At 41.7% G+C, this 18,434-nt stretch overlaps 1 protein-coding gene across 1 annotated transcript in view; it reads left to right on the forward strand.

Moving 5' to 3' along the window:
- Window positions 1–2,123: 2,123 nt before the first annotated feature.
- pde8b (phosphodiesterase 8B) overlaps window positions 2,124–18,434 on the forward strand; it is a 54,159-nt gene continuing 37,848 nt past the window's right edge. Inside the window, exons 1-3 of the mRNA XM_085793121.1 lie at window positions 2,124–2,171; window positions 2,228–2,513; window positions 13,644–13,700. Of these exons, the coding sequence (XP_085649247.1) occupies window positions 2,229–2,513; window positions 13,644–13,700 (342 nt within the window). The 5' untranslated portion in view covers window positions 2,124–2,171; window position 2,228. The remainder of the gene's footprint in view (window positions 2,172–2,227; window positions 2,514–13,643; window positions 13,701–18,434) is intronic.

The raw sequence follows: 18,434 nt of genomic DNA on the forward strand, positions 1-18,434 counted from the left end.
AGGCCTACAATACCACATGGATGCCACATTCCTATTATAGGCAAAAAATGCATTGAAGTATATCGAATATTTTTGATATTATTCATTGATATCATCATTAACTACATTGTTAGTGTATTATCATTGATAATTAATGAGTAAAAGTATGTGCACAGCATTTTGATGTCGTAGGTGGTTGAGATGGAGTTAGTTTCCTATGCTGTTTTTATATGGAAAAGCATAGTTTGTAAAGTAAAAGCTAATAGCTTGGCTGTCAAATCATTATAGTGGAGAAAAGTAGGCTATATTTCCTTGTAAAGTTTAGAGGAGTACAGGTATAAAAGTATAGCAGATACAGGACATGTAGCCCACGACTGTATGTAAGATTGATACCTGATAGTAGTGCTTAATGCAATGTACTTTGCACCGCTGCTTAAAGGACAGGAGTTATTTTTCCCTTAACACTATAGCTCCTGGTCTGGCTTTCACTCCTTTATACATATTGAAGTTCTTTTCTAGCTTGTGCCTTTAAGGTATCTGTCTGATGGGAAGAGAGAGGAGATAAGTCATATCAGACCATGGTGTATGTACAGTACGTATGTGGCGCATGTGGCTACACTGGATGAAGTGATGGTCAAATAGCCGCCACACTGAAGCTTTACTGAGCCTTACCACGGATTTCTGTGCCGCACCTAAGGAGGTCTCAGTCTGGCTGTGCCAGTGTGTCCATTGTAAAGAAGAGCTATAGCATTATAAATCCATTAGCTACAAATACTAAAACCCTGCAGCATTAGTACAAATCAAGATCAATTGTTACAATGAACAATTATGTCCATTTGCAACCAACATTATTTGAATAACAAGCCATTTTTCTAGAAAACATAATTTGTTGTTGTGAGCATTTGCTGCTTTTCTATATATAGGCCTATATATAAAGTGCCTATAATTTTCATATTAAACCACTGGTCATACTAAACAACCTAATGAAAGCTGTCAGCACGGGCTTTTTATAGAACAAAAGATAGATAATTAACTGATTCGATTATAAAAAAAACCATCATAATTGCAACCTTTGTCTTCACACGCTTGGTGCTCTCTGTTACAGCATAACAGCATTATGAAAGGTCGGATGTCAGAGGTCAGCCTGTATCCTGCTCTTGACCCTTTTTTTTGCCAAATTCAAGATATATAAGTCTCTAAATAATACATGCTCTCAAAGAGGGGGTGAGAAATAAGCAGTGAGTGGTTTTTCATCAAGCCTCCATTACTTTGAAAGCATTATGTCTAATTCAGCATATGCAGCAGCCAGGGCCCTTAACTGACCCCTAGAGTCAGGACTGGGTAGCCTGGGGGAGATTAGAGGGTCATGATGGAGGGAGAGGGACACAAGTCATATAATGTCAATGTGATGTAAAGAGAGAGAGAGGGAGGGAGGAAGGGAGGGAGAGGAGATGGACCGTGGCCAATGATCGGCAAGCAGAATAACTAAAGTAGAGACACAAGAGGAGATTTCATAAAGCCAGCTCTACTCTCTTCAACAACAGGCCTAAAATGCGAGCAGGTCACACACAGGATGAGCGGAGAGAAGACACAAAGCTGGATATGAAGCAAGAGGTGATGAGGAGCAGCAGCAGCAGCAGCAGCCAGGTGCTTGAGTCCATTTATTAATTTGATTCATTAGTCCGCAGCTCATTTTTAATAGACGCGCTTTTGATACAGAGCAGCGAAGCCACGGGTCGAGGCTACATCCTGGAAAAAACAAAACAAAACAAACAAAAAAAAACAAACACCGTTTGTCCTCAAATATGATGCCGACGACTAAGGTTCAAGATCCGACAATAGCGGAGGAGGCTTAAAAGGAGGAACCGGATTCACGGGGGACGCATGAATTAAACAATCATCTGCACCTCACGTTTCCCACCCCAACCCCCCAACCCCCCTCCACACACACACATACACACAGACACACACATACATACACACACTTTAATGTGCCCAAACGGAGGTGTGTGGTGGAGGAGAGAGCGATCTGAGCCCGCAGCCGATGCCCGGAGAAACCAGCAGCCTGTGTGCATGCAGGCTGTGGCTGCGGCTGTGGCGGACGACAGGAAGGTGGTGGTGGTACCCAAACGCGTCGGTCGGTGTTTATTATCTGGGATCCATCTGACTCCGGAGGCGCGTCGCTGCTGAGGCTGAGGCTGAAGCTGAGGCTGAGGTAGAAGGAGAGGGAGAGGGAGAGGTAGGAGGCTATGGGCTGCGCTCCCAGTATCCACGTCTCTCAGAGCGGGGTGATCTACTGCCGAGACTCAGACGAATCCAACTCCCCCCACCAGACCACCACCATCTCTCAGGGCACCGCGGCCACGCTACACGGACTCTTCATCAAGACCGACGCGGCCGAGACCATCCCCTCCGTCATCACCTACCAGAGCCGCCACTCGCGCAACAACTCGTACCGGGATCGCAAGGAGGAGAACAGCGGAGGACAGAGCCGCATCGAGGCCGAGACGCAGACCAGCCACACCAGCGTTAAGGTACAGTAAGAGGAAGAGCAGAGAAGAGCAGAGAAGCAGCATTAAGGTACAATAAGAGCAGAGAAGAGCAAGAGCAGGGCGCGTTTGAATGAAGCGAAGCAGACACTGTGTTTAAAAGCTACTGGCACATGCAGCAGCAGCAGCAGCAGCAGCAGCAGCATCACCTGGGTCGTGAGTGAGAATCACACGTGAGGACTGGAGGCCTCCTTTGTTTGTTTATTTGTGTATTACCTGAGGATAGCCTGAGCCTGTTGGTCAGTACAGTGATAGTTCATTCAGTCTGCTCTCAGTCAGTCAGTGAGTCTCGCAGCCATTAGTGAGCAACAGTGCAGTGTTATTTAATTTAATGTAGGTATATGGCCTGATATGACTGGTGGTGTGGTGAGTGGAGGATAGGGGATGTCTGATACAGTGATTTATATATTATAAAACACCATGCAGTTAAGCTTATTGGACCCCTGCTCAGCATCTGCAGGCACAATATGAGCATTTATAATGAAGCAGATATATATATATATAAGGACATTTCAAGTTGTTTGTCCACAATCATTAACTATTAATAGTATTGTCAGGATCAGACTGCACTTATGAGACTTATAGCTGCTGGCAGGTACATTAATAAACATTAAAGCACTGATTAAATGCTGTGTTTTATATACAGTTTATAAATGTTAACTAAGCGGAAAAGTAAAATGTTCAAGTGTCACTACTTTGACACTGAAGTGTTGAGTTAAGTCACTTCCTTTCCTAAGAATCTGAGAAGCAGGTGGAGTTTTTTCCCAGAATCCCATTTTACACATTTGTCTCACTACAGCCCTCTCAAGAGGCGGTGCCAGTGCAGTTATATACTCTGTGTCTTTATAGCAAAAGTTTGTTTACTGACCATTGTTTATGATCTCAAAGCACAGCCCTGCAGCCTTTAGGACAGAGAGGGCTTCCCAGAAACAGCATAAACTGTCAAATGAGTAGAAATGTACATCTGATTGATTCGTTCTTCAGCAACAAAAGACACACAGATCGAGTTCAGCAAAGAGGCAAAAAGTCAAAGGATCATCAATTGTGCTAATTCCAGTGCAGAGTTTAAGGCTCTGACTGTGGCGCTGGCGTCTGCCACTGTTTCTGTGTATCTCACATGGCGCCTTGAAGTTTGCTTCAGTGCTAAAAGATGACAAATAATCCTCATTATGAAGCCATAGAGGAAAAATAGATGGGTAATATTAAGTTAACAGGTCGTTACATCCATCAGCAGAGATGACTCCGGACTTAAATTAATGTTTGCTTCATGTGCTTCTGGAGCTTTTCACCATATGTTAAAGTCTCTCACTCTCTGTGGACAGTTACTGGTTGTATGAAAAGTCTCAAAATCTGTGAAAATCTTCATGGCAAGAAAAGTTTGAGGAATGAACTCTGACACAAAAACATTTAGCCTATCAGTTGTTATGTAATAGCACATTACATTTAACATAGGAAATGCGCTTAATGTGATGAACCAAGTTGATAAGTTACTTTTAAAACACAAGCCCCTGTTCTTTCTCACTCAGCGTTTAAAACTTGTTGAGTTGTAGAGTACACAACGTCTTGTCACTTTAATTGTGTCTTGGTTTTCACTTGCTGATGGATCCCTCTCATGAGGGAGCATGTGAACAGATACTTCCTTATATTTATGATCGAACCCCAGAGGATATAGCTGTGTTTTGATAAGAAGTAGTTCAGCAGATGATGGTGTCATCAGACCCTCAGAATAGATTAACCCATTCAGTGCCTACAAGAGATTTGGACAGTCTTACAAAAATAAAGCACACATCTAATAACTATTATAACCTGTTTTTGTACCATTTGACTTCAGTTACTTGAACTTTTGGAGCTAACTGGGGTTATTTGTCATTTGTAGATGTTAATTTCTTACATATAGTGCATTTATTATGATTTTTTACTTAACCTTTAGCCCCTACAGAGGCCCAATGCTCTTTAATTCTCACTCACATTAATTTGTTATATATACTTGTCTTGTCTGGTCCTAATATGGAGGGAAATTGGCTCAGTGTGAGTCAGTGAACTGAGTGAAAATATTTAGTCATCCTAACAGGATGCTTCTCATCAGCAGCTGAAATCAGCTTAGTAACATTTACATCCAGCATTTTTATACCTTTTATAGATTTGTATCATGAGTTTAGGGTGGCACTGTGTGTATTTGTGTGTGTGTGTGTGTGTGTTGGTTTGTCAGCTGTTCCTTTGCTCTCCCTCAGCTCTCTTCTGCCTCTGAGGACCGAGAAAGGATCAATGATACCATTTATTATTAAAACCATCTGCCTTCCCCTGCAGGATCTTGATAATCTGCCATGGTGTTGATCACACTCCCATGTGTGTGTTTGTGTGTGCGTGCGTGTACGAGCATGTGTGTGTGCGTGCATGTTTATATACACAAGTCATTTGTTTACCCCTCTGGTCAGTACAGCAGGGGTGTCAACAGTCACATGTGAAGGAGCTGATGCTGGTGGCCTGTACAGAGATCCCCCCAGGGCCTCGCACACAGACACTGACTTATGAGAACATACAGAGCAGAGCGGAGCATGAACGCAGATAAATCCGGTCTATACACTGTACATGGACCATATGCTTGGGTTTCTGGCCTTGGAGGTGCCTGCTTCTACCTCTACGGCCCGAGCCTGCATGGCCCACATGCAGCCAGCTATACTTCCACATCTGGACTAATTCTTGTGCACACACACAGAAAAAAACTTCCATCTGCCAGGTTATACGACAGGATGACAACCTGATTAGCTTAGATGTGAAAGTGTGCGGGCCAGACTCACACCGCTGAACAGCATCCACTCAAAAGTTCAGTGAACAACACTCATGTAAGTTCAACATGGACCAGGAGGATTTTTCTTCTTTATGTATCTTTGCAAACAGCAAGTAAAGTATTGCAGATAGGGATTGTAGTGGCTATTCGTCCTCAATGTCAATGATCAAAAAACTCAAAAATATCAAAACTATAATAAAGCAAAATCTAATCAAATGGCCACTGAGACACCTGGGGAGTGAATTTATGCAGGAATAATAGAGGCCATTGCCCAGGCGTTTGTTTTCTGTTGGCAAACAAACAAACAAAGAACAAGCCAGCTACCCAGCACCTTCAAAATAAAAGCATTGATAAATACCAAATTAACTCAAACAATACTAAGTATCATAAGCAAACAAAAAAATAACTAAATAACAAGTGATTAAATATTACAAAAATAACAAATAGCTCCAACAGGAATAAAAAAAATAACGCAGTGTGCGGGTGACAAAATGCAACAGGTGATAGGATGCAAGAACAAAAGGCAGCGCGAAACACCAACGCCACGAAGACAAGAAACATTCAGTCAATCAAAAGTAGTCGAGTGTAACCGAGAGTTGAGTTTTTAACAGATACAGGGAGGGAAACAAACACGGGTGAACAAATTTGAGCACATAAATTCAGACAGAAAGACATCTGTTCTGATCTGAGATCCGTCAGTGCTTGTTGCATAACCGGCGTCCAGGTTTTAATTTTGGTTTACACATTACAATGATGTGAGTGTATATATACACCAAAGCGTGGAGTAGTGTGCGCAGAGCCCGCATCCTCTGTGATGTCTTAAAAAACAAGACCGGAGCCGAATGGGCTTCATGTTATTCAGTTACATATTCCTCATGGCATCTCGGAGAACTCTTTTCCCCATTACGTCTAACCTCACTTAACCAAAGATTTCACACTTGAGGTTTTCCAAAAAAGAAAAAAACTGCTTTCCAGAATCTGTTGAATCTCTTCTTATTTTGCAAGTTTATTTTGTTGGAGAAGTAATGTGTCTGCTGCTCAGAAACCTGTGTGTCCCACTCAGTTGTAGTGTTAATATCCTTCTGTTGCCTCTAATCCCCCTCTGTGACTGAGCATCACTTTAAATGTCAGCGTTGAAAAAGTCCTGACTCCTGCCGAGTCGGAGGTGGGCAGGGGGTCGGACCACACCTCAACCAAGTCGCACCTGAACAGGCCTTTGTTTGCTAGAGCATACTGCAGGATATAACAGTGTTTAATAGTACTTAAAGGGATAGTTCAACATTTTGGCAAATTGGCCCATTGCCATAATCCCTATAGTTTTAGGAGAAGGTTTGTTACCTTTGCGGTTTTGCATGAATTAACCTCGAAAACGACTCTGTCTCGTAACGTTTTGTTATGATCTCGTAGCGTGATGAATGTGCAGGTCACAACTTGTCCACCGGAGCGTTTTGGAGTTGTTGGATTGTGTATTTGATGAGTTTGATGAGGGAAACCAAGAAATCCCATGAGCCTCTGTAGCGTAGCTCTGAGCAGCTCGCGGCTCTGCTCCGCCGTTCTAAAAACAGCTTGCAACGACAATTAAAGGTAACAAACCTACCGCTATGACTATAGGGATTATGGCAATGGGCCAGTTTGCCAAAATGTTGAACTACTCCTTTAAACTCTCCCATTGATCAGTTGATGCAACTTGTTGAAGTTATTGGTCATTGCTTGTTTTCCCACCACCTTTTTAGCAGCTGTTGTTTTCATTGACCTTCAAGCTTAGTGCTATGTGTGTTGTCAGTCCAGAGACTCCGAACTCCAGAGCCACTAAACTATTCATGTGTATTTTCTCAGACTACATCAGGATCCAACAGAAATAGCTGTTTGATCAAAAGCTGTAGTCCAGTCACCATTATTTTGTTTGTCTGACAAAAGAAATGGATAAATAGGTACATGAGACCAATTTGTGGGTTTGGATGCATTGAGATACTATGTAAGTGGCTTTAGAGAGCAGCAGTGGAGACATGTGGCCTTTCTAATGAGACATTTTCCCTGTCTATATCATTTCAGCGTTGACCTCCGAGGCTGCACATTGTTTTAAATGGAGTCTGTGATTTTTTTTTTAGTCTGAGACTCAGTTTGGCCATAGTCGGGTGGAAAAGGGGGTGTGTGAGAGCAGGAATGTCGTCCAGGCTGTGAAGTGGAAAATAGTTTGGATGTTGGACTGGGACAACTGTTTACATGCGAAGAAGTTCCCGTAGGTGTGTGTTTACATGCATGTTATCTCACCGGAGCAGAGTCTGGACTTTTATTATGCACAGTCATGCTTCCATGCTCCTTTTTTTTTTAGTTTCATAATGTAGTGCAGAGTAATGAGCGTTACACCAGGGATGGAGGTTGTTTGTGGACAAGAGACTTAATTAACTTTTATGAGTTGTGCACATAAAAGTCATCATTGAGATTTCAGTCTTTGATGCCACAGACTTTTTTTTGCAGGAAACCAGACTCATGCAGGGAGGTTGTGGAACAGCAAGCAGAAACAAATTGCATAAATATATATTGAAATAATCAGGCAGGTTTTTTTCCCAGGATTATCCTGGATCCTCAGTCAAAAAGGCTTCAGAAGTGAGTGAAGGAAAGCAACTCCCCTAACAGTACCTGTTTATTTTCCATGCCAGTGTATCCCAGCGTAGAGTGAGTATAATTCACTGGACAGGTCACTTCAAAAAAACACACTTAGGCCTGCAAACATCTGGCTTTTGTCAGAAACACTGTGCTCAGTGAGCTGCAGCTCTGAAATTAGTTAAAATAAGAAAAAAAACAACACAATCACTGATCGAAGCGTCTCCCCACAGACGCTCTGACAACACTTTTTTTTACGGGAGCATCAACCTATGACTTTGTTGAGACTGAGCCCTCTGACGTCTGTGTCTCTGCGTGACTGCTCTCTGTAGTGGTGTGTGTCATCTCCTGCAAACTCGTCCAGCAGCGTAAAAGGAGTGGGTTTATAAACTCACTTGTACCCATTAATTTTGGCGTACAAAGGGTGTTTAGAATAGGAGCCTATCTGCACAAAAAATCTTGAATTATTTACACAGTGGATATCAAAATCATCAGTTACTGTTACATTAGCTACGGTAATAATCCTCAACCACGTGCGCAGCTGCTATTGGAAGCATGAGCGTCCCAATATGAAGGCTGCAGTCAAGAAGCTCGCTCACATGACAGAGTTATACTCCACGTCAAAATATCAGCTAATCAGTGAGAGCTTATCATGTGTAATGGATAAGAAAGGAGATAAGTGTAGCAGTGTGCAGACTGAGGCTGACCTCAGGTCCATCTAGGCTCTACAGAAGGCCGCCGGCGTTGCAGATAAGCCGAGGCCTTGTTGCAAGGACTGTGATTCACGTAAACATCAAGGCCTGCTGTTAACGGCGTGATGAGTAATATTAAAGACGATGAAAGCTGACATGCTGGGTGTTTTTCTGGCATTACGCAAAATAAATCAAATAATATTTCCCCCTGTTGGTTCCAGATACAGATGAAGGTGACATAATGTATAGGACAGAAAAGATTTACCCCGGCTCTGAAGGCCACAGTAACGTCATACTGTATCATTTCTGATTTCTAAACACTCTGCTGAGTTTCAAAGAGCCACACACAAGGTCACGTCTTGATGAGAGTCGGGCCCCTCTTTGTCACTTACTCAAAATGATTAGACACTGGCCCGTAAGCGTAAACAACTCTTTCTGTTCTCCAGCCATAACGTAAACTAACTAGTCATCTTTATAATCTACAATCAGCGTAAACAGTGAAAAAACACCTTCAAAAGAACACGTTAAACACCCCGTAACTTTGTTAAGTTTATTGCATTCTGGAGAATAAACTGCGCTATTACATATGCAGTGAAACGGCCGGATCAGGCCTCCATAACGAAAGCAGTGTTTAATCTGCGAGCTAACAATGTGTATACACAGTATATGCAATGGCATGATGTACCTGGGCCCCAATAAGTAAGTAAGTAAGTAAGTGAGTAAGTCAGGGTTTATTTATAGAGGACCTTTCAAAGCTAACATTACGAAGTGCTTCGCAAAAACAAACTGAGACAACAGAGTGAGCTGAGACGATGAAACGAGGACGGCAACTCCACGGCGAGAAGAGCTTGAGGAGTCAGAGGTTTTCAAGCAACAAGGTGGTGGACAGTTAGTCGGATAGTTGATGCAGAGGGAGTGAGGTGAGGTGAAGAGATGGTGCTCGAGGTAAAAAAGGGTCAGGTGCATTGTGGTGGTCTTAAAGGGATAGTTCAACATTTTGGCAAATTGGCCCATTACCATAATCGCTCAAGTCATAGCAGTAGGTTCGTTACCTTTATTTGTTGGTATAAGCTGTTTTTAGAACAGCGGAGCAGAGCTGCGAGCTGCTCAGAGCTACGCTACGGAGGCTCATGGGATTTCTTGGTTTCCTTCATCAAACTCATCAAATACACAATCCAACAACTCTGAAACGCTCTCATGGACAAGTTGTGACCTGCACATTCACCACGCTATGAGATCATAACAGAGCGTTACGAGTTTTTCAGCAAGCAGTCTCTGCATTTACCTCTAAAATAACTCTGTCTGGTAACGTTGTGTTATTATCTCATAGCGTGGTGAATGTGCAGGTCACAACTTGTCCACCAGAGCGTTTTGGAGTTGTTGGATTGTGTATTTGATGAGTTTGATGAGAGAAACTCCCATAAGCCTCCTGCAGCGTAGCTCTGAGCAGCTCACGGCTCTGCGCTGCCGTTCTAAAAATAGCTTGCACCGACAATTAAAGGTAATGAACTTACTGCTATGACTATAGGGATTATGGCAATGGGCCAATTTGCCAAAATGTTGAACTATCCCTTTAAAAAAGTTAGTGAAGTTAGGTATTGTATTGTATTGTAGTTCAGCTCACTGACTCAGCCCACTCACCAGCAGCATCGCTGACAGTTGCTGTAAAAACACAACTCAGTCAAATCCAAACACAAAGATTTTAAGATTTCCTGTAACTTACACAGTTATGGTCTGGGAATCTGCTCGGAGAAGATCTTGTGATAGCTGCCTGTGTATCCACGGGCAACAATTAACAACTAACAGATGATTTGGCACTTTGAAAGGCTCCTAAATGAAAAAAAAAAGCACATTTATATTAAAAAACCTAGCGTGACTGTAAAGTATACAGTCAAACATCCTGTCTTCATCCTTGAAGTTATGGAAATCGTAGTAATGCAGCAGCGTATTAACAGACACCATCACCGTCATATTTAGGGAATGTTATGTTCAGTTCCCAGTTGAAAAATTGTGTTTTGTTATTTATGTCCCTTTTATTTCTTATCTGCCTCTCTGAGTGTCTTTACCATGTTTTAAACAAAGCAGATCTACTGTATATCTTTGTAATCTCACAGAGAAAATTACAAAGCTCTTCCTCTGTGATTTAGTTCCTCTTTCCCCCTCTTCCTTTGTGCTTTCCCTCAAACTCCCCACAGACTCTGACATCTCATTTATTTCCACTTTCTCGCCTCTTTCTGAACATCTCAGACTTCTTTTCTGTCTTTCCTCACCTGCCTCTCGTCCCCAGTACTTATGAATCGAGCGTTCGAGCCCACTTTTTTTTACTCTTGATCATTATTCTCCATCTTGCTCCTATAATGCTCATCTCACCTCTCAAAGGCTCATGTCTGTGTACTCTACACTAAATCTCCCTTCCCCTCCGCTGTCTTTCCATAAGGATGCTGTCACCCACTCTTAAGTAGCGGCGGTGTCCTATGACATCTTCCTCCAACACTTCCTCCATCATCTCCCAACTTCCACCGACTGATCTTTCTCCAGACCGTTTAGTTCGTTCTCTCTCTCCGTGCCGAGCTGTCCCCATGTCCACCGCCTTCCTTCCTTCCTTCCTGTTCTGTTTCACGTCTCAGCTGTGTTGGATTGTGTTGGAACAGGATTGCTCGTTTTCCCACCCCACTGATGTATGTGGAGTCTGTTGTCACTGATCCACTGAAAAAAAAAAACCCCCAAAAGATTAAATCCCCTCGGTCTTTTGCCCTCAACACTGACCCACCCACCAGATGCATCTGACGGATCATTGGCTCACATCTCCCTCAGGTCGCCTCTTTAACTTGATCGACTTCAGACGTCAGTGTGATCAGTATAACAGCATGAAAGAGATTCCTGCTCATTGTTTTAATAATCGCTTTGTTCCCAGGGACAAACAGCTGGTGATGTCCACTTCAATTTTTTTTTTTACAACTCTGTGTTATTAACACGCTGCCGCAGGTTCGGCTTTCGCCAACATTTCTAAATCCATGCAGCAAGCTCCAGTGTTAGAGAGCCAATATAGCTTTTCACGGTCAGCAGCACAAAATGTTTAAATGAACAATAGCCCGTGTGTATGTGCGTGAGGGTTTGTGTTGTGTGTGAGTCTCATGTGTGATTATTCACATGGTTCAGTTTTTCCAGTTTAACAAATATTCACTTTAAAAAAAAAAAATAGCAGCATTTTATTTTTATGCCACATAACACATGCAAGAAGGCGACAAAACAATATGAACACAACATTAAACTATTACTGACTCAAACAGGAGCAGTTACTAAAATTTATACTGCATAGTGTAGCTTGTTTTGCATAAAAATACATTTTTTCTGCCACCAGTTACTCTATTCTTATATACTTGGCCTATTTATTGATATGTGTATATATACAGTACATATAAATGGTTTTTTTTCTTCATTTTTTTTTCCTCATTTCATTTTATAATAATTTATTATGATTATTATGATTATGATGATGATGATGATGATTATTATTATTATTTTATTTTATTTCTTGTTTTGTTTTACCATATATATATGTATTTATTTATTTACTTATTTTCTCTTTTTTTGCTGATATAAAGTTGTTGGTAACCTTGTCTGTAAGGGTAGTATTGGGTGAGGGAGAAGAAAAACCATTAATATATTCCTGACTTGTAAAATAAATCTTTGTGACCCAAAAAACCCCCCGAAACAAAACACAACATTTTTTTTAGTTTGTTTGATGCATTTAGCAACATGTATGTTACCCACATTCAGACTGCTGAGGTTTCTACTGTGTAGTCCCTCGATGACGTTAGCAGCTAGTTAGCAGTTGATAGTGACTAGTAGAGACCAGATGTGGGTTGAAGTATGTGCTAACAGTATGCCCACCTTATTTTAAGCCTAATTACCACTGACAAATATAACAGCACTGAGTGGTTGAGTCACCAGTGAACCTCTCCGCCTCAGTCACACAGCTGCTCTGTGACTGTGAGAGGAGTTTGTGTGCGTAACATGTTTTTATTATGGCGCTCGTGCCTCTAGTAGAATTAACTGAAATCCCCCTCCCAGTCTTTTTCTCTCTCTCTCTTTTTGTTAACACCTCGTAGACATTTCTCTTCTGCTGGGGAGAGACTTTAATCTGCAGGATTCACCTGTGGGTTATGAGTGCGTGATGACGAATATATCTCACCGGCAAAAACAACATAACTCTGAAAAAATAAAAATCCAACCCTTCCAATGAGAAAAACAGAATTTGCTCAGAATAAGTGAATAACCGCTGGTTAATACCTGGGCATGACACACGGCTGATGTGGCGTCCATTGTGTGGTACAGTATGTTATGGCACACCGCTGATTCACTGTGTCTTATGGTGACAGCATGTGTGTGCATGCATATGCTGAAAGGCGGCGGCACATGTAGCTGAGTTGCTTATTCACACTAGAATGACGCATGTGGTTAAGAGGCCTGCAGAAGCTGCCCGGGCAGGCTGCAACACACAGAAAAACACACACACACAAACAAATCTCACACACATATATACAGCTCAGTGTGCGATGCTCCTGCAGTAGGATTATGCAAGTAAACCTGTGAGTTCAATCTGGTGGTTGGCTGCTAATACCTTCTAAAAGAGGGTTTGCAGTGGACAGCTCCATTCTGGGCGCTAATACTGCATGTAAATATCCACGGAGAGGTGATGACCAAACCTGTACTGTAGTGAAGAAACCACACGTACGGATCTTTATTGTTATTTTTTTTTATCAGGCTGCTGAATGAGAAGTTTTTTTTTAAACTGACAGTAGGAGGTGAGAGAGAAGATTAAAGGAGGTGAAGTGCAACAGGGACAGACAGGTCGTGCAAGAGAAAAGCAATATGCCAATATGCTCCTGGACATCAATGGTAAAATGGTAAGAAAAAGTGTGGACGGCTTTTGTTTTTGTTTTGTTTCCCTTGTGTGTGTGTTTGAGTGTGTTTTCTGTGCATATAGTGTGTAATAGTGGCTCAAACGCTCTCGTCTGTTGTCTGCAGGTTTCAGCTACAGAAGAATGTGTGGGACCTATGAGACTGACTCAGGAGCCGATTCAGGTGAGATATAAACACAGACTCTGTAACATCTGGAGTCATTTTACTCACTGCTACTGTTTTACTCATAAAGTCTGATCTTAACTTTTCATTTTGAGCAGCAGGCCGTAAAGAAATTTGGCACAATTAATTAAAAATGTCCCTCAGTCTGACATAAAATATGAATTTTACTTACTTTACTCAACACTGACTTGAAACAAAGACTATGTCTTCTCCTCTACAATATTATTTATATTTAATGTGAATTTCATAGTTAACCTTTAATAATAAATACAACTAATAATAATAATTTCATGTTTCTTGCATTAAAGCAGCAGCGACACAAATGATACAATTAGAAACAAGTGGACTTCTTTACATCTTGTGTAACTTGTGTATCTATATGACGATCACCAGTAGACTCTTGTGCTATGTTCAGGTCACACTGGGATTTTGCTGCTTTTTCCGCCTGGAAACCAGTTACATCAGCTGATTAGTGGTAAACATGTTCTTATAGCCATCCTGTATCGGTGGACAGTGTTTACATAAGGTTTGCAATCTCAGGTGCACATTTTGAAACAGGTTTTGCCTGCTGTTGTTATTCCTCTTTTTCATGCATACTTTGCAGCTTAAGTTGCTCAAATTTAAGTTATGTTTTGACGAATATGTCTGGTATGTTGTTTTTGTTGCTCCAAAATGGATAAATACCGATTATGGATGATAATGTGGCTCAAAAGTGGAATTGCAACTGGCATGGGAAATGCATTGCTTTGCTGAGCGCACTCTGATTAATTGTACAGTCACATTTATTACCCTGAGAGGATGTTTGGTTTGTGCGATGGTCAGATGTTTACCTCCAACTGCCTGCCTGCAGAGCTCTTATCTGCTGGGATCTGGGCCTGGCTGTCAGCTTGGGAATATTGCAAGGTGAGGTAGAGGTAGACTCGGGGATTGTCTGTGCTCATCCTGCTCTGGTTGGGGATTAGGATGTGTGCTAGTCAGATTTGTCCTTATGTAACGCAGAAAGTAAGAGCTCCTGGAGGTTACCAGCTGGTTGAGACGCAGGCAGCTACCACCACGGCGCATTCCTCCGTTCTGGCCGGTTCCTACGTCAGGAATCGGCCGCTTTATTAGGTGCTTTGTTTATTGCTTTGATTTTAATTTGCCTCGGTTTTGAGCCGCGCCATTTTTGACCGATCTCCAGGGGTTTCTGAGTTCAGCCCAGTTCCCACTCCGGTGCAGTGATGTGAGAGGCCTGGCATGCCACTCATGTTCATGTGGAGCTACAGTATCCTGCCCTATTCCTTCAGCCCCCTGCTCCTCCTCCTCCTCCTCCTCCCTCTCCTCCTCCCTCACCATGCCAAATAACATCGCACCAGGAATCTCTGGCTGCATGCAGGCAGGTGGAGGGACCAGGAGCTTTATTAAAAAGCCTCCTAAGACCTCATCTCATGCCCCATAAAAACCTTCAACTGCTCTCCCGAAGCAGCGCACACACACGTAAGTTCGTACCTCCAGCCTTCTGCTGGATCCATGACCTCACCTGACCCTCTCCGGCTTCACTCCTTCCACAGGAACAGAGAGATGAAAAGAGGGAGATAAAACGCTCTGCAGGAGAGAGTTATATATTGTGAGTTCTCCTTGACGTTTACTGTTAACCGCCTCGCAGCCCTGGAGAGTTTCAACCTCTCCAGATACTGCGGCTTATCTAATGATTCATGTGTAGCACTCACTGCACAGATAAGTGAAGGTAAAGCAGCACACATGTTGTATATTTTAACATGCACGTTCCTGCACTGTATATGTCTTGTTGGAAAATCTATGTTGCCAGTGTTCTGCTTTAACCTTTAACCTGCAGGATGTTATTATTATCCAGAGCTTTCACTGACACCAATGCAAAGAAAATTTGAAAAACAGAGTTTCTTAAATTTGTGTACAAACTATTACTTGAAGATGGACTGAGTAGAATTTCGTGGAGAAAAAAAAAGCTCGGATTCGAAGTGTGTGGTTACGTATAACTCAATAATTCATATGTTAATTATGACAAAAATTTCACACAAAATAGGGACATGGATGTCACGACTACTTGTTTTCACAATTATTAAATGTCACAATTCATTAATCGTAAAGATTCCTAAATCACTGTCACTTAACAAAAAAGATTATGTTGGAAACACAGAGGCAGATGTGCACCAAAGTAAAGGTAAATGTAAGAAATACTGGTCCATTTACCTAACGTAACATACAATCGGTAGGAATTTAAATGTTAGCGTGTCATATCTGATAAAAAAACAAACAAACAATTAAAATAAACTTAAACATTTAGTAGCCTATAGATGACAATTAATGATTTGAGGACTAATAATTGGTTATATATTAATAGCAGATTAAAATATATTTAAATTACTTAGTGTAAATAATCAGTAATGTAATTATATTTTGACTGTATTTGATTTTACACATAGTGAAATTGATTCATGCATATTAATCGTGAAAATCATAATACCGTGATTATTTCTCTGACAATAATCGTACAAAGAGAATCTATAATCGTGACATCCCTAGCTCAAACGATGAGGTGGTGACATTTATATCCACTATGATCAACTTCATTGTGACATCATACTGTCCTGCAAAAACATATCATTCACATCTAGTAATTATTCAACGCTGTAACTTGGAAACAGACAGGGAGAGTGTGAAACTGGCCTGACCTTGTAGTTTTTAGTGGCCAAACATTTGCCCGATGGATTTTTATATTCATTCATCTATTTAAAATTTTATTAAGGGTTTAAAGTTACACAAAATTTTAGGGAATGGCTGCTTTGAGTGACAGGTGGGTCTGCCAAGATGGGAAGCTTCAAAGGTGCCCTTCAGAAACATTGGCTACTGTATGTTCATCTTTATGTACAGTCTAGGGTTTCATCACATCCTCAGCAAAAGGTCATACAGCTGTTAAAATATTTCAGTTTATGACAGGAGCGTCCAATAGAAAGTCTTATTGGCTCATGTTTTATATGAAGTGCTCTGAGATTCTTTACTCTAAAAATGATCATGTTAATAATAGTAATAATAACAATTTAAACCCTGAAAAGACAGAATGTAAAAAAACATAAACACAGGCTCTCAGCGGGGGCATCCTTTACCTCCATGTGCTATCTCTGGGCTGCGTTTACACTCCCACACGGATAAAGTGCTCAGAGCTGGTTAGCCCGATGACACCTCTCTGTGTTTGGGAGTCTCCCAACGTCAGAAGGCATCTGGCCCGGGTGTGCAAACGTGGAGGATTAACCTCTGAACTCTGAAAATGTGAGTCAGCTCGCAGCAGAAGTCGGGGGATAAGCCTCATCGGTGCTGCATGCCGACTGTCTGACTGACTGACTGCACCGGTGTGTTTTCATACAAACCACAAAGCCGATAACAAGTGACTGCGTCGATTGTGAAGCGCTATAAGTTAAAATGTGTGATTACTTAAGGAGGACGCTGTAAAACCATGTAATTGTGGAAACATATGCTCATCTGTGTACGATTAACAGTGAGTTATGTGTGTGGATGTGTGTGTCATGATTGAGCGTAGCCATGTGTTTTGATTGGATGTACTGTACATCTAGGGATGTCACAATAATAGATTTTTTTGGTACGATTATTGTCAGAGAAATAATCACGGTATTAGGATTATCACGATTATTATGCATTAATTAATTTCACAACACTATTAATGTGTAAAATCAAATGTAGTTAAAGCAGAAGTAAGCAATCTGGTCGTTTTGGCTAACTTCTTGTCAGCCGATGGAGTTAGCAGTCCCCGCCCTCGTCCCTACATCACCACATTCACGCGCATCCCTTGGCTGCACACACAGAGAGGACCGCCCCTTTATGCCGTTCTCTCCCCTCATTGGATAAAGGTTGTAGGATACAAGGAAAGTTTTCTCCTCGGCTTACAGCAGAGCAGAGTGACTGACAGACCCGTGTTTCGGTCCAAACACTCTACTGTATGTAAGTGATTGCTGTCGGAAGATATAACTATTTAAGACTTACATTAACACAAACATTCTGCTTACTTCTGCTTTAATATATACATTACTAATTATAAAATATTTTAAATATCTATCAAAATATGACCAGTTATCAATCCCCCAGGGCAAGTGTTTGAAATATTCAAGTCATTAATTGTCATCGATACTAAACGTTTAAGTAAATTTTATTTTTCCTACCAATTCAATGCTACGTTAGGTAAATGGACCAGTATCTGTGCATTTACCTTTACTTTGGCGCTACATCTGCCGACACGGTTCATACATAATCTTTTTTTTGGAAAGTGACGGTATTTAGGAATCTTTGCGATCTCAATTAATTGTGGCGTTCAATTCCGCGATTAATTGTGAAAACAAGCAATTGTGTGACATCCCTACAGACAGTATGTACTGTAGCTACATCGTTCAGTTCTGTGGGGTGTAATAGGACCAACGGCGCCTCCTAGCAGCAGCCCTGTCGCAGGTGACATATTTGGGTGGCAGGTCAGAGATGTGTGCGGTCGGCGTCGTCGTCCCGGGGTCGGCTGGGTACTCTGTGTGTGGAATTTCACATGCTAGCACCATGGTTACACAAAGCAGTGCCATGGTTACACAAGCCAGCACGGGATCAAAGACTGTGGACCTTTCACAGGCACTCACCAATACTAGCTCATTTTCGCCCCCTGTCCTCCTCTTCTTCTTCTTCCGACGTTCCCACCTGTTCTTTCCCATATTCCCTTTTCCA

This window comes from Trachurus japonicus, chromosome 12, assembly GCF_045865225.1.
Source record: "Trachurus japonicus isolate A0001 chromosome 12, Traja_1.0".
In the NCBI taxonomy this organism is placed as follows: Eukaryota; Metazoa; Chordata; class Actinopteri; order Carangiformes; family Carangidae; genus Trachurus; species Trachurus japonicus.